The sequence below is a fragment of the Leucopleurus acutus genome (assembly GCF_964270905.1).
Source record: "Leucopleurus acutus genome assembly, chromosome: 3".
NCBI lineage: Eukaryota > Metazoa > Chordata > Mammalia > Artiodactyla > Delphinidae > Leucopleurus > Leucopleurus acutus.
Genome location: NC_139145.1, coordinates 66,924,286 through 66,937,743, shown reverse-complemented (window position 1 = coordinate 66,937,743; position 13,458 = coordinate 66,924,286). Strand labels below are relative to the sequence as shown.

General features: G+C 55.3%; 1 protein-coding gene across 1 annotated transcript in view; it reads right to left on the bottom strand.

Annotated features, from left to right (window-relative positions):
* The window catches only part of ACSL6 (acyl-CoA synthetase long chain family member 6), a 63,732-nt gene extending 50,692 nt beyond the window's left edge, over nucleotides 1-13,040 (bottom strand). Inside the window, exon 1 of the mRNA XM_082835406.1 lies at nucleotides 12,954-13,040. Within this exon, the coding sequence (XP_082691532.1) occupies nucleotides 12,954-13,002 (49 nt within the window). The 5' untranslated portion in view covers nucleotides 13,003-13,040. The remainder of the gene's footprint in view (nucleotides 1-12,953) is intronic.
* Nucleotides 13,041-13,458: the final 418 nt, after the last annotated feature.

Here is a 13,458-nt window from a genome sequence, read left to right as displayed (position 1 = left end):
CTTGCAATGGGGTTCCGAGTCTCTGCAAACTTCTGAGGGCTTCAGAAACGGGGAAGCACAAGGCAAGCCAGCAGATCATTAAAGAACCTCCTTAACTCCCAATGAAGAGCTCTGAAATGAAATCATAACCTCCCAGGGGCCAGGGTCCCCAGCAAACAAGTCAGGGAAAGGGCCCAAAGGGAAGTTCTTGTGCTGGACTGACCCGGGTCCAAATCCTGACTCATACTCTTGACAGCTGTATCACCTTGGACAAGTCACTTTACCCCTCTAGCCTCATATCAAAAATCTCATGGACAGAGAATAAGGTACCAGGCATGCAGTAAGGGAGACATTCAGTAGATAGAAGTTAGCTAAGCAGTTACTCTGTCTCTGCCAGCCAAAAGGGCTCAAAGACAACTTGCAAAATTACATGCATTCACATCCTACCTTTCCAGCAGGCTCCTGGCACTGGGGAGGCAGCTGAGCTGGTCCCACTAGTACCAGCCTCCCTTTATGAAGGATGCGTGGGGTTTAGGGAGAGAGCTTACCACATCTTGATGAAAGCTCAAAAGTGGCGAAGGCCCTGCCCCAGGTCTGCCCTCCTGGGGTCAGCCGATGGCAACGAATGCCTGCTCTGAGAAGCCGGCTGGTGGTAGAGGCTCTAGCAGTGGTGGCAGAGGCTCCCTGGCAGCTGTGGCAGCAGGTCTGGCAGGGACCCGGGCACAGAACAGCTCTATGGGGAGCCGCTGGCCCCTCCAGGCCCCCCGCTGCCCCTCCCCTGCATCTGCACACGGGGCAGTGCTGGCTCAGATCAGCTCAGAGGCAAGCAACCCAGCCTTAACCCCAACTCTGCCAGGTTGCAAGAGCCTCAGTTCACACCCCTCTGCTTCTCCCCACCCCTACCCTGTCTTCAGTCCTGGAGAGGAATTCGTCAGAAGGGTTGCCTAAGGACAAAGTCTTCTTACACAACTATCTGTGGCACTGATTAAGGGCCAGGCCCTCAGCTGTGGGCTGGGGACCTGCAGGCCGCACAGCGGTAGGGGTGGTGGGAATGGTGGAAGTGGGCGTGGAGAGGCCAGATCCCTGGTGCCGAGGGCGTGCCCAGGAATCTCCTCTAGCACCTTCCAGGGGCTGTCTCCACCCCCAACCCCACAAGGTCACAACCAGTCTACTCGGGGAGAGGAAGGAGATTAGGCACAGTCCCAGATAAAACATCTGCTCAGAGATGCCCTGGGCAGTGGGGACACTGCAGACCAAGCACCAAGGTCAGCAGGTAGAAGATAATGGCTTAGCTCCCCACAGACCCCAGGGCAGCACACCAGCCTCCTTAAAGCCTGCCCTGAGAGACGCTTTCCTGGCTTGCCAGGGGGATGGCCATCCGGGAGCTAGAATCCACACCCAGGCCTGCTGGAACCAAAGCTGAGCCCCAAACTCCCTCAACGCCTCTGGCAGACAGACTGGGACAGTGAGGTCCCAGGACACCCAGGGCCTCACTCCTGCAAGATTTCTCCACTGGGTGAGGAGTTGGGGTGGTGATTGCGTATGGCCTTTTTTGACTCCTACTTCCAAGGCCAGGGTGTGGCTGGGCTCACAGCAGGCACATGGTAGCCGCTGTGGAGAGTAAAAGGCAGGTCCAGCCCGCAGGGCCCAGCTCACCACTCCCAGGCCCTACTCACAACCGGTGCTTCCGAGTCTTCCAGGACAGGGCCGCTGTCTGCCCAACGCCATCCGCCTCCTCTGCAGCAAGACCGCCCCAGGTCGCCGCGCAGCACTCTGAGCTCCCTCTCGAGAGCTGTGTTCATAACCTGCCTGGAAACTCTAGAGCCCGCAGGCCTTGCAACACTTTCCCTGGGGCTGACAGGGCTTCCACTGCTCACCCCACCATCTGGGGCAGGTGGGCCGCGCAGAGAGCTTCCTGCCTCAGCAGCACTAACCTGGAACTTGGCAAAAGCTTGCCTGGGCCCCCAGGCCCCAGCCTCTGGCAACACACCTGGAGGAAGCTTTAAAATGCACAAATGCCTGAGGACCAACCCTCAGCCCCCAAAGCCCCTTTTCCTTCCTTCTTGGCAGGACCTTTACTTTTCTCTGTACCTTTTCAGAGATGTTGTTAACTAAGACGAAAGCCTCCTTTAATGCTTCTCAGGGCAGCTTCTGCGGCAGAAAATCCAGTAGACACAACCGAGGTCCTGGCTGACGGAAAACCACACAGGGTGCCAGAGGCAGAGAGTCACGGCCCAGCAGTGCTGCCCAGGGAAGTGTGTGGCCCAGGTACTAGGTTAAGAAAAGCACAAGTCTCACCATCACACCTGTGTGACCCTGATCTGTAGAGACACAAACACAGCGGCCCACACTCAGCGGGCCCCCACCCCATCCACACAGGGATTCACGCTTGTCTGTGCTGTGAGAGGGGCTTTCTCTCCACCTTCCTCCTGGGTTTTAATTAGAGTCACAGAACCACAGATGACTGGGGCAGACATGGGGTCAAGGGCATCCCCGAGCTAGGAATTGCCAGGTGAGACCCACCGCATGTTCCCCCAAGAGAGACGGGCCCAGGATTCAGGGTTGCGGGGTTACAGGGTGGCTCGCCTGCCGAACCTCCCTGAGGAGCCTGATTATTGCTCTGAAGGTTTACTTAAGCCTCTTGAATGTAGAAAGGCCTAACTAAAGTTGTCTGTGCCTGACCACTGCACAGGGCCCCTGTCTCAAGAGCCCGACCCCACTGTGAACATGCCTCCCCTCCAGCAATTCACTGGGGGTGGCAAGCAGCCCCCAGCACCCTCCGCCCCCATCCTCAGGCCAGCACCTCTTAAGAATCTCACTCACCCTAAGCCCTGGTCAGGGAACGTGGGCCCACAGTCCTGACAACACCACCAGGAAGCCAGGCTCAAACAATACTTTCAGACACTTAAAAATACAAATAGCCTTGAGAGCAGAGGAGCAAAGAGAAACAGTGTCTTTCACGAGCTCTGAGATAAAAGTTGTCCTTACCACGAATCAGGCCTGACAAAATTCTCAGAACGAGGAGGGACAGCAGAGGTTATGACAGTGGCAACGCTCCCTTTAGAAATATTTCCAGGGGACGAAGACTAGGACTGACGGTGTGGATGAGCCTTGGCCTCATCGTCCTTCCTTCCACACCAAGCCCTGGGATGGCAGGCAGAACCCTAGGGACAGTGGCAAGGGCCAATGAGCGCTACACAAGCAGAGGACACCCCCTGGCCAGGCCCCACTGTGCAGGAAGCCAAATCCTGTGGCTGCAACATGATCCTTTCCCCTCCCAGCCCCGTCTAGGTTAGGGCAACCAGTGTCCTGGCCTCAGGAGCAGTGATCCATTTCCATCACTGGCCCAAACTGAGGACACAATGCAAACCCTACAGGCTCAAGCTCAGAAAGAGAACATGGGCGGCTCCAGGCAGGGCCATGCTGTCAGAGCTCAACTGCAGGTGGCCAGGGTGCAGGGGAAACAGGATGTAACCACCTCCAGCGAGGGGGAAGCTCCTTGCAGGCGGGAGGAAGGTTCTGTTGAGATGCGGTTCGGGTCGTTGAGGTGGGGAGAGCAACAGAGGGATTTGCTTTTGCCCACCTGTTCCCTCAGGAGCAACTGGGGACAACCTGCTGGGGCAGGGGGAGGGGAGATTCACAAGACAGAACCTAAGACATATCCTCAGTCAGGGACGGGGAGCAAGGAGATCAGGAACAGGGCGGGAAGGAGAGTTCTGAGAAGGGGACAGAGTCCTAGAAAGAGCCTACTAGATGCTGGGGCTCCTGGGAAAGAGGCAGCGAGGCTGGGAAGATAGCATTTAGCTGCAGAGGGAAAAAGATGGTGATTTGTACTATATATAGCCTCATGCTTTTGAAGTCCCAGCCACAAGCTAACAGGACCCATCCGCTCACCTGACCTAGCACCTTGGGGTTTTAGGATGCCAAAGTGTCCCAGGCAAGCTGTCCTTCCAGATCCCAGCCAAAGGGACCCCTGCTGCAGCCAGGAGCCAATAAGGCGCCTATACCCACCATTCCAGGGGTCACTGTTATTTTGCAGGAATGACAATGAGCAAAGAAAAGGGAGTTTTGCTTTTGGTTAGAGGCAAATTTTCTGGGACTCTGATAAACACCTTAATTTTCTGGCTTCCTCATACTTTGACAAAGTTCCTCTTCTGAATGGCACAAGGAGAAACAAATCTGAACCTCACTCCGCTCAGCAGAAGCCTGTGCTGTTCAGTGGGACCCTGCCACCTCCTCAATCATCCCTCTGGAGGCCAGGACCACACAGCAGCTGCTGCCTTTCACCACCCTCCAGCCACCAAGACCTGCTGTTGGCCGGTGAGAGCCGGTGGCATCCACAGAGTTAAAACCAGGCTCAAGCAGCCCAGCCCTCAGCTGGTCCGGAGGACTGAGAACGCAGGCCTCCTTTTCAAGGCCAAGATGAATGGGGAATATGCAAATCACCGCCTCCCAAGGAGCAGCGGCAGGGGAGGGCCCACTGCTGGCAGGCCCACACCTCTCCACCAGGGTCTGTCACATGAAAGTGTTTGTATTCCTGCCGCTGCCTCTGGCACCCGGCCAGGCTGGGGCTGTTCTCACCGGAAAACAAAAATCTCTTTCAGACCAAAGCAAAACGAGGCCCTGGCTGGCCCAGGAAGGTTGCTGGACGTTGTTCACACCGACCCACTGAGAGCACCCATCACTTGGATTTTCACTGAATCCACCACCTTTCCAGAGGGAGCTGGAGGGAGGCCTCTGCGGCCGCTGCGGAAAGAAAGCACTGCGTCAGGTCAGGGTGGGCGGGACCAAGAAATGGGATCGGCCCATTCTGAGGCTCCGTTGTTTTGTCCTTTTCAGAAATAGTAATGACTGGGCCTCAGGTAGCAACCTTTTTTAATGAGCGAACTTCCGACAATTCTCATGGTGTTGGTGGTAAATGTGGACAAAGAAAGGGGAAGAAAAATGTGACAGTAAACAAAAGTCCTTGCAGGGCACTGACAGGGCTTTGAAGAATGGAGGTCACATGTACTCTCTGCCTGCTGCCCAGAGTGTTGCTGCCACAGGTGGCCCTCGAGCTGTGGGTGGGGTTTGTGACCCAGAGCCCAATGTGCACAATCACGCTCCAGAGCTTGGACTCCATCCACCACAGAGGCTCCACGACAAGGTCAGACTTCAATCTTGTTCAGATTTTCAGAGGCCAGAAATGCTGCTCTTCTGACACCCTAGGGTCACCAGGAGCTGTCCATTAACCATGGCACAAATATACAAATGTCTGTATCTATATCTATCTACTTATTTTTTAAACAAATGTATCAATAACAAAACAAAACCCAACCAAACTGCCAGCATATTTTATTGCAAGATAGATGGAAGAACATGATCTCAGAATAAAGGAGAGTCATTTGACTTGAACAACTCAACAGTGTTGCCTTCATTTTCCACATTTTTTTGGAATGTATTGTTGCAAATTTCCCCATTACACATAGCACTGTGGATGATACCGAGTGAAGAAACCAGGCACAAAATAGTGCACACTCTAGGCACTGTTCTCCCACAGAGACAGGACAAACACAGGTGAGGCTAATCTATGTGTACAGCACAAAGCTTATAACCTATGAAGCATGGCTGCTACTCAGACTCCCATTAACAGGAGACAATGACACAGCAAGATCTCAATCACACGTATGATCATTTAGCCTGAGAGGAAATCTAGGACAAAACCACCCGGGAGCTGATTCTGAACCAATAGGAGGGTTTGGAGATGCTCCACAGATCTCCTGCAATCCAAAGGAAACAGGCCCTGTCAGCCTCTCAGCCCAGAGAAAATGCCCATCTTTGATGACCGTGCACTGCTGCCTCCCTCCTCAGGTCCTCCTACTGTCAGCTGGGGCCACACAGTATGCCCATGAAGCCCAGAGGCCAGGCATGTCTCTGGGAGGGTTCATGGGGCTGCCCCAGGGAGGAAAAGCAGGAGGTAGAGGAGAAAGAGAAAAGAAACGTCAGTCCAGATGGAAAAGGGGTCTTCACAGGTCACAGCTTTCCCTGCTGCCTGATCTGTGGCAAGGAGATCAGGGACACATGTAACCAAATCTCCCAACAGCCCACTGGCCAGGGGAAGGCCACCCTCCCTTTCTCTCCACCACCCCAGGCAGAGCCAGGCTGAGGCGGAGGCAGCCTGCAGGCTGGGTGGGGGCTGAGTATGGGTGAGTCGAAGGTGTCCCCCAGAGAAGCACATCCAATCCATCTGCGTGAAGGTACATTCTCCACCATTAAGCAGGGTCCTGAGGTCCAGGTGGCTTCATGCAGCTAGGGGACACAGAAGAAGGGCCAGAAACACTGCTCCTTCCAAAGTCAAGAGGGGGACTTACCTGGTGGCGCAGTGGTTAAGAATCCATCTGCCAGTGCAGGGGTCACGGGTTCGATCCCTGGTCCGGGAAGATCCCACATGCCGCAAAACAACTAAGCCCATGCGCCACAACTAGTGAGCCTGCGCTCTAGAGCCCGTGAGCCACAACTACTGAAGCCCGCATGCCTAGAGCCCCTGCTCTGCAACAAGAGAAGCCACCACAATGAGAAGCCTGCGCACTGCAACGAAGAGTAGCCCGCCACTCTCCACAACTAGAGAAAGCCTGCGCAGCAAGGAAGACCCTACGCAGCCAAAGATAAATAAATTAAATAAAGCAAACAAAGTCAAGGGGTCACTGCAGGCCTAGATGGGTCCTCCCTGAGGCCCCCTTCTCCATGCTGATATCTGCTTTCCTCTTATTGGTCTCTAGGGCCTCACCATCAGCCTCTGGCCAACCTCCCTGTCCCATCTCACTGGCGGGCCCACATCCCATCTTGTTGCCCTCTTTGTCCCAGCTCTGGCTACCTTCCCATCCCCGTTTCTGTCCTTGCTGTGTGGCCTCCAGTTGGCCTTGCTGTCTACTCTCTGGCTGACCTTACTGTCCCTCCCAGTAGCCCTCCTGTCTATGTGGCAGGACCTACAGTCAGTGCCCAGAATGGTTTATAGCCAAGGCTGGGGCAAGGGTGAGTGGTCAGGAGGAACCCCACGGGGGACTCTTCAGCCACCAGAACAATCTAGAGAAACAAACAAACAGGGAAAACACGCTAGTGGTAAAAACAGGGCTCTGCAGCAGGACAAGTCCTGCTCAGTCCCTGATTATCTACCTCCCGTGCTGGTAGGTCAAGCTGTGGTACCCTGGGAGTAGGGCAGTGTTGCCGGTGTTGATTAGTGGGCTCTGTCTCAGAGCTGCCCACTCAACCTGGGCCTGCCTGTCCTCTCTCTCCATTCCTCCAATAGCCATCAATCACTAGGTCTGCTCCTGGCCCTAACAGGTGCCAACCCAGATTTGCTTACCCCAGGGTCTGGGAACAGATGCTGACTGTTACCTCACTGGCACCATCCAGGCCTGGCTTCCTATTCTAAAGCTCCAGGAAGACAGTTACCTCAGAGTGCAGGCCTGAATGAGCAGATGACAAATCAGAAGCTCACCACCCCCAACTCTCCATGGACACCCCCAGACACCCCCACTCCCCGGAGTAGCTGTCGGGAGAGCAAAGTTCTCCAGGAAGAGCTCGTAAGCAGGCACAGATGGGACTTCTTGGGATTTGAAATCTTTCAGGCTCTGAGATTACAGATTGGGCTTCTGAACAGAGAGCTCAGCTTGGCTCAGAATCTGTCCAAGCCCATTTCCCATCCTCCTACTTCTGCCTGTCACAGATCCCAAGCCCCACACAAATCAGGAGCCGCACAAAGTAACTGGGTCTGAGAATGACCACACCAACTATGGGCTCCTGGAGCAGCTGAGCAATTATGTGGGACCACCCCTGGGCCTCACCTGAAGGCCAACCCCAAGGGCCCAAAGTAGCATCTCACTAACAGTGCTCCCCTCCTGGGGCCCAATGGATGGTGAGTGGGGACTCTGGCCAGGCCAACGCAGGAGTGGGGCCATCACACCAGATCATCCAGTGAGCTGAGGACCTTGACTAGGGCCTCCTTTCAGCTCTGCTTGGCCGGAGTTCCCAGCCTACCGGGAGACTGGAAACTTGGAGCTCTAAGGAAACAACAGAATCTCATCCTCAGAGAAGACTATCTTCTGTGAAACCAGTCACACCACAGCTGTGAGTGTGGTCATTCACTCACTCGTTAATTCAGCAAACACTTCTGGAGCACCACCTTCTGTTCCGGGTTCTCCACTGAAGGCTGATCTGGTTCTGCCTGCAAGGAGTTCACACCTGCTTTCCCCTACAGCTTCTACCATATTGGTGATATCCCCCAGCTTGGCATAGAGCCTGGCACCCAGTAGGAGAACACTCAAGGTCTGTTGTCAGCCAATGGACTTGTAGTGAGAAAACACCTCATTATTAAGATAAATTGTTCTCAGGGAATTCTTCATATCATTCATTTATGCAATCAACACTGATGCACACTGTGCACCGGCCCTGGCTTGGGCACGGGGAGGAGACACCCTGGCTCTGCCCTCAAGGAGATCGTAGGGCTAGTAGAGGAGGCAAAAGACTGTAGTTCAGTGGCACGCGTGCCACCAGGAGATGCATGCGGCTTGAGTAGTGTAGGGACAGTGTCACCTTGGCCATCCACATGCCCAGTTTGGGCCATATGTCCTTGATGCATCTACCACACAGAATGAAGCCTGTGCTGCCTGGCCTGGCCTTCTAGTGCCCGCAGAGGCCAGCCCTGGAGACCCCACTGGCTGAGCAGAGTCCCTAACTCTCATTGATTCATCTTCCCAATCTTTTCTCACACGGATCCCTCTGCCTGGAACGCCTTTTCTTTCCCTACCCCCTTTCTGCACGTCAGAATCCTGCACCTCCTTTGAGGAAGGCTTAGCTCAAGGTGTTATAACTTTAGCTAACATTCAGTGAGCCCTTTCCTATGAGCCAGCCCCTGCTCTTTGCTCTTTACACCTGTCTTCTCTTTAAACCCTCCCCGTCCAAGGACTGCTCCTTTGTCTGTGCCCACTGACTTAGCCTGCTGGAGGGGCTCAGGCCCTGCCTGATCCTGCCTGATCCTCCGGGTCCCTTCTTGGCCTGGAGTCTGAGCATGTGGTCTGACTCACAGCTCTCAGGAGTTGCTTCACCACTGAACCTCCTTGTGTCTTTGTGCCACATCTATTAAATGGGGATAACAGCACCACAGTGTTGTGGGTAAGATTAAAGGAAAGCTTGGGGAACTGTAGAACATGGTGCTGGACACGTGATGGGTGCTCAGGGCAACAGCAGTCAAGTCAGCATGTTTGCAACAACACTTCCCCCATGAAAACACTGCTCCCCCCCAAAAGTACTTCATTCAATGAATATCTGAGTGCCTACTACGTGCCAGGCACTGGCTAGTTACACATTGCAGCTTCTGTTACACCAATGCCTGTAACTTCGGCCTCTTTCTGCAAACTCCTCATGCTCACTTATCCTGCACGCTGTGTGTGGGGGACAGTCCTGGGTCCCATCTGGGACTGTAGCTGAGCCAGGTTCGCCCTTCTGAAGGTCAACCCAAGAGCCCCTGTAATCACAAGGGACAGAAAACCTGCCAGAGAGCAGAATGGCTGGGTTCTGCCACCCCCTGGTGTCAGTGTGCTCTCACTGGGAGCACCCCTGTATCCTACCATGGGCCGGGGAGGGAGAGAAGGCACTGAGGTACGAATTCTCCCACACAGTGGTGCACCATGTGCAAATCCAGGCCTTATCTTGTGATGCATGCCCTCAGATGTGCTGCCTGGTGCCCCACCATCTGTCAGGGCCCTGGCTGCCTTCTTGGGCCCCCTGGGATGGCCCCAGACCTCACACCAGTCCTCCACCCTAATGGGAGCAGGGGTGTGGGGAGAATCTGATGGGGCTGGGCTGAGCTAGGCTGTGCAAGTCTGCACCTGCCCTGGATACCTACAGCCAGGTTGCTGCCACACCAATCTCTGCCACCAGGGCCAGCCCCCATTCCCCTAAGGGTCACAGCTAGGGCCTCCTACCTTCCCCTTCCTGGAACCCAGCCTCAACTGGGCCATCCTTGGGCCACAGTTATTTTCATCCGTAACATCACAACAGCCTCCCACTGCTCTCCCAGCCTCCACCCTCCTCCTTCTGGCTCAGCCTGGCCACTGCAGCTAAATTGAGGGCTCCTCTGCCCCCCTAAATAAAACCCTTTTCTCTAGAATCCCCTCCCATCCAGACTCCATCCCGACTCCATCCTCTCCTACAAGCTAGACTCCTCAGGCACAAGACCCTAAAGACCCACCCCCACCACAGTTCTTCCTGCACACTTCTGCTGGCCTGATTTTCTCTACCTGGGATTTGGCCTACCTGACTCTGACAAAACACCCCTCCCTATATGCTGCAAAAGCCCACTCAGACCGATGGTTGGGTATATGGTGCACAGACTGGACACTGTAGAAGGACACAGGGCTGCATCAGCCTAGAAATTCATCCACCAGGAGGGGAGCCTCTTTCTACTTTGTACAAGGGTGCCATATAGGCAGGCAGAAGTGCCAATCCATTGCTCCCATAGTCCTCTGAGTGCTCACAGCACTGAGACCATGTTTTCCTGGGCCAGGCACAGCATCTGACTCACACACTGGATCTATTTTGTTTCCTTGCTTATTACTCAATACACAGGTGGGATCTGGGCTGGCCTCAGCGGGGAACAGGACAAATACAGCCCTAGCTCTCCTAAGGCTCAGAGTACATGGCTGCTTCCCCCATATAATCAGTTCCTTCTCCAGGTGGCTCCCCTCTACCCTTCCCTTGTCTCCCTAGGGCTGGATTGGGTGGCAAACGGCACATAACTCTACAAACAGTAATATCACTTCAGGGGGCCTCTCCTATTTCTAACTGAGCGAGAGATCTGGCAGCTGCCATGGGACCCTGGCGATTACAAGGCAGAATGTGTTCTCAGTGTTAGCCTAGGTGTCCTCTCTGCTCTCAAAAAAAGGCTGGGGTCCAGGCAAAGTCCCAAGCAAGGAGGACGTGATCTGCGAATGCCACAATGTGTCTGAAGTGGGTACCACACACCAGCCTCAGTGTCTCACTCTTACACCAAGTATGGCATCTTTGAGGAATTTCCTGTACCCACTGAGAAACTTGGTCTGTAGGGAAGAAGATGTCACCTGTACCAAGAGTCACCCTGCTTGACTATTCTGAGGCCCCTGAACAGTCTTTCATTGAGGCAGTTTCCTCATTCTAGGAGGCGCCTGACCGCTTTGGGAAACACTCCACGCCGAAGCAGGACAGAAGACCAGTTTGAGTTAGCATCTGCTGAATCCCACTTTCAGACAAGCATCCCGCACTGTAAGGACTTTTTTTCTCAGAGGCTGATGACTCCTGCCACATGTGGCTCTGTAGCCCCCAGGCACTTCCCTGTAGCCACAGAAGACCAAGGCTCCAGAGAGCTACCCTTGGACCCATGGCTGGCTGGGGGCCTCCTAAGGGTAGGGCAAAGGGGTCCTGGCACAGGGAAAAGGCTCTGAGACCATCATCCAAGCAATAAATGGTGGCTGTTACTATCATCATCATCATCATTACCATTATTTTGATGACTCCTGCCCTTTATTCTTAACCCTAGCTCTAGCTCCAACCCTGCCTGTTGGATGAGCACATCAGGCCCAGAGTCCCCCTGCACGGCTTGGCCTCAGACACGGCAGACAGAAGGAGCTTAGGGAGCTGAGGGGATTAGGGAGGCCTCACTCTCCCCAGCTCAGGGGAGGTGTCCCTGTGGCCTGACTCAGGGCAATGGTGGCAGGGGCTGCCCACCACTACCTGGCCTACCAACCCTCTAGGTTCAAGCCTGATACCAGGAAGCACTTAGCAATGATGAATCAATTAAAACTCAGATCAAATCCTAATCTGTCAGATATTATCCGTGTGACATTGGGCAAGTCAATTAACCTCTGAACCTCAGTAAAAAAAGAGCACCACCAACCTCCTAGGATTTGCTGTGAATATTAAATAAGACAGGCAAGGTTTCAGTTAAGGATTTCAAAAGGGTCGCCTTCCTCCCCTTCTTCGGCTCAGAAAGAACCTTACTACCTCCTCTGATGATGCTGTTTGAGCATGAAATAATAATAAAACTAACATTCATAAAGCACTTGCTCTGGGTCAGGTCCAGCTTAAAGCCAGTTTAAGGTTCGAGCACTTCACATACATTATGAGACTGAATTTGCACATGGGGGGGTATGGGTGGGGGTGGGTGGAGACCCTTTAGTGGTATCATAACCTAGAGGAACCCAACACTCACAGAGGGGAGTGGCTGGTGTAGGCAGCAGAACTGGTGGATGACTGCACCCTGGGTGAGAGCCCAGGTCCTGTGTGGGGAGGGGGCAAGAGCATTGGGCAGGGATTCAGAAGGGGTTCTCAAGGTTTCTTGAGAGGATGCAGGGGTGAGAGGCTGACTCCTGTGAGGGCGAGAGGTGGGTGCTGGCAGGGTGGGGACACAAGCCATGGGCATAGCTGAGGAGCCTGGTGAACCCTGCTTTACAGAAATCGTGTACTCCGGCTGAAGGGTGGGCAGGAGGGGTTGTGAGGAAGCTTTCTCACCAGGATCAGGAAGCCCCAGGTCAGTCCCGGTCACGTCCTTGACCTGCTGTGGGACCTCAGGGTCCAACATCCTCAGGGTCTGCATCCTGGAGATGGACAAGGATGAACTGTCTGTCCCTGGACTTGGCCTTGGGGGACGAGTGGGCTCAGGGCCTAGTCTGCTCGGCGGATGGTTCTCACTATAAGGGTTGGGGGGAGTCGAGAACCGGAGGGAAGTTGTTGTGAGGTCTCAGAGAGCAAGGCCCCTCATTTTCACTGACACAAGCACTTCCCAAACGCGGCCTGGAGCCCGCCAGAATTTGGAAGGGGGTAGACCTGGGGGGCCCAGGGTAGTCCTGAAAGGATGGCTCGGCAGCCGGGGCTGGGGGATCACCCCCAGCCTGGGACCAAGACCCCACAGCGTGCCAGGGATGAGGGTCACAGAAGAGGACGGGGAGAGGGGGAAGACTTACCCGAGAACAGCCAGAGGGAGCCCCCCGACACGAGGAAGAAGGTCAGCATGTCGCTCAGCGGGACCCAGATGGGCCCGGCACGGCCTCCCCGGCCCACAGCCCCGCAGCCCCAGCAGAAGCCGCGCAGCCGCTGCCGCCGGGTATTTTTAGCCCCCGCCCCCCCCCCCTCGCCCGGCTCCGCAGCGCCCCGCCTCCGCGCGCGGCTGCGGTGTCTTGGCGGGAGGGGGAGGGCGCCACGGGCCCGCTCTGCACCGGAGCCCCCTTCCAGCCCCCTTCCAGCCCCGCCGCGGTCCAGGTCCGGGCGCTCCGCACGCTCACAGCCGCGTGGGAACCGCCGAGGCCCCGGGCGGGGGAGGGGCCAGGCTGCAGAGCCGACCGGCCCTCTCCGCCCCGCCTAACGTCACGACCCGGAGTTCTGGGGAAACCGGCAGGAGAGGGCAGCACGGGCGACGAGCGTAGGAGCGCGACGCCGCGCGCACCCCACCAACGCGCGACCCTTACCCCT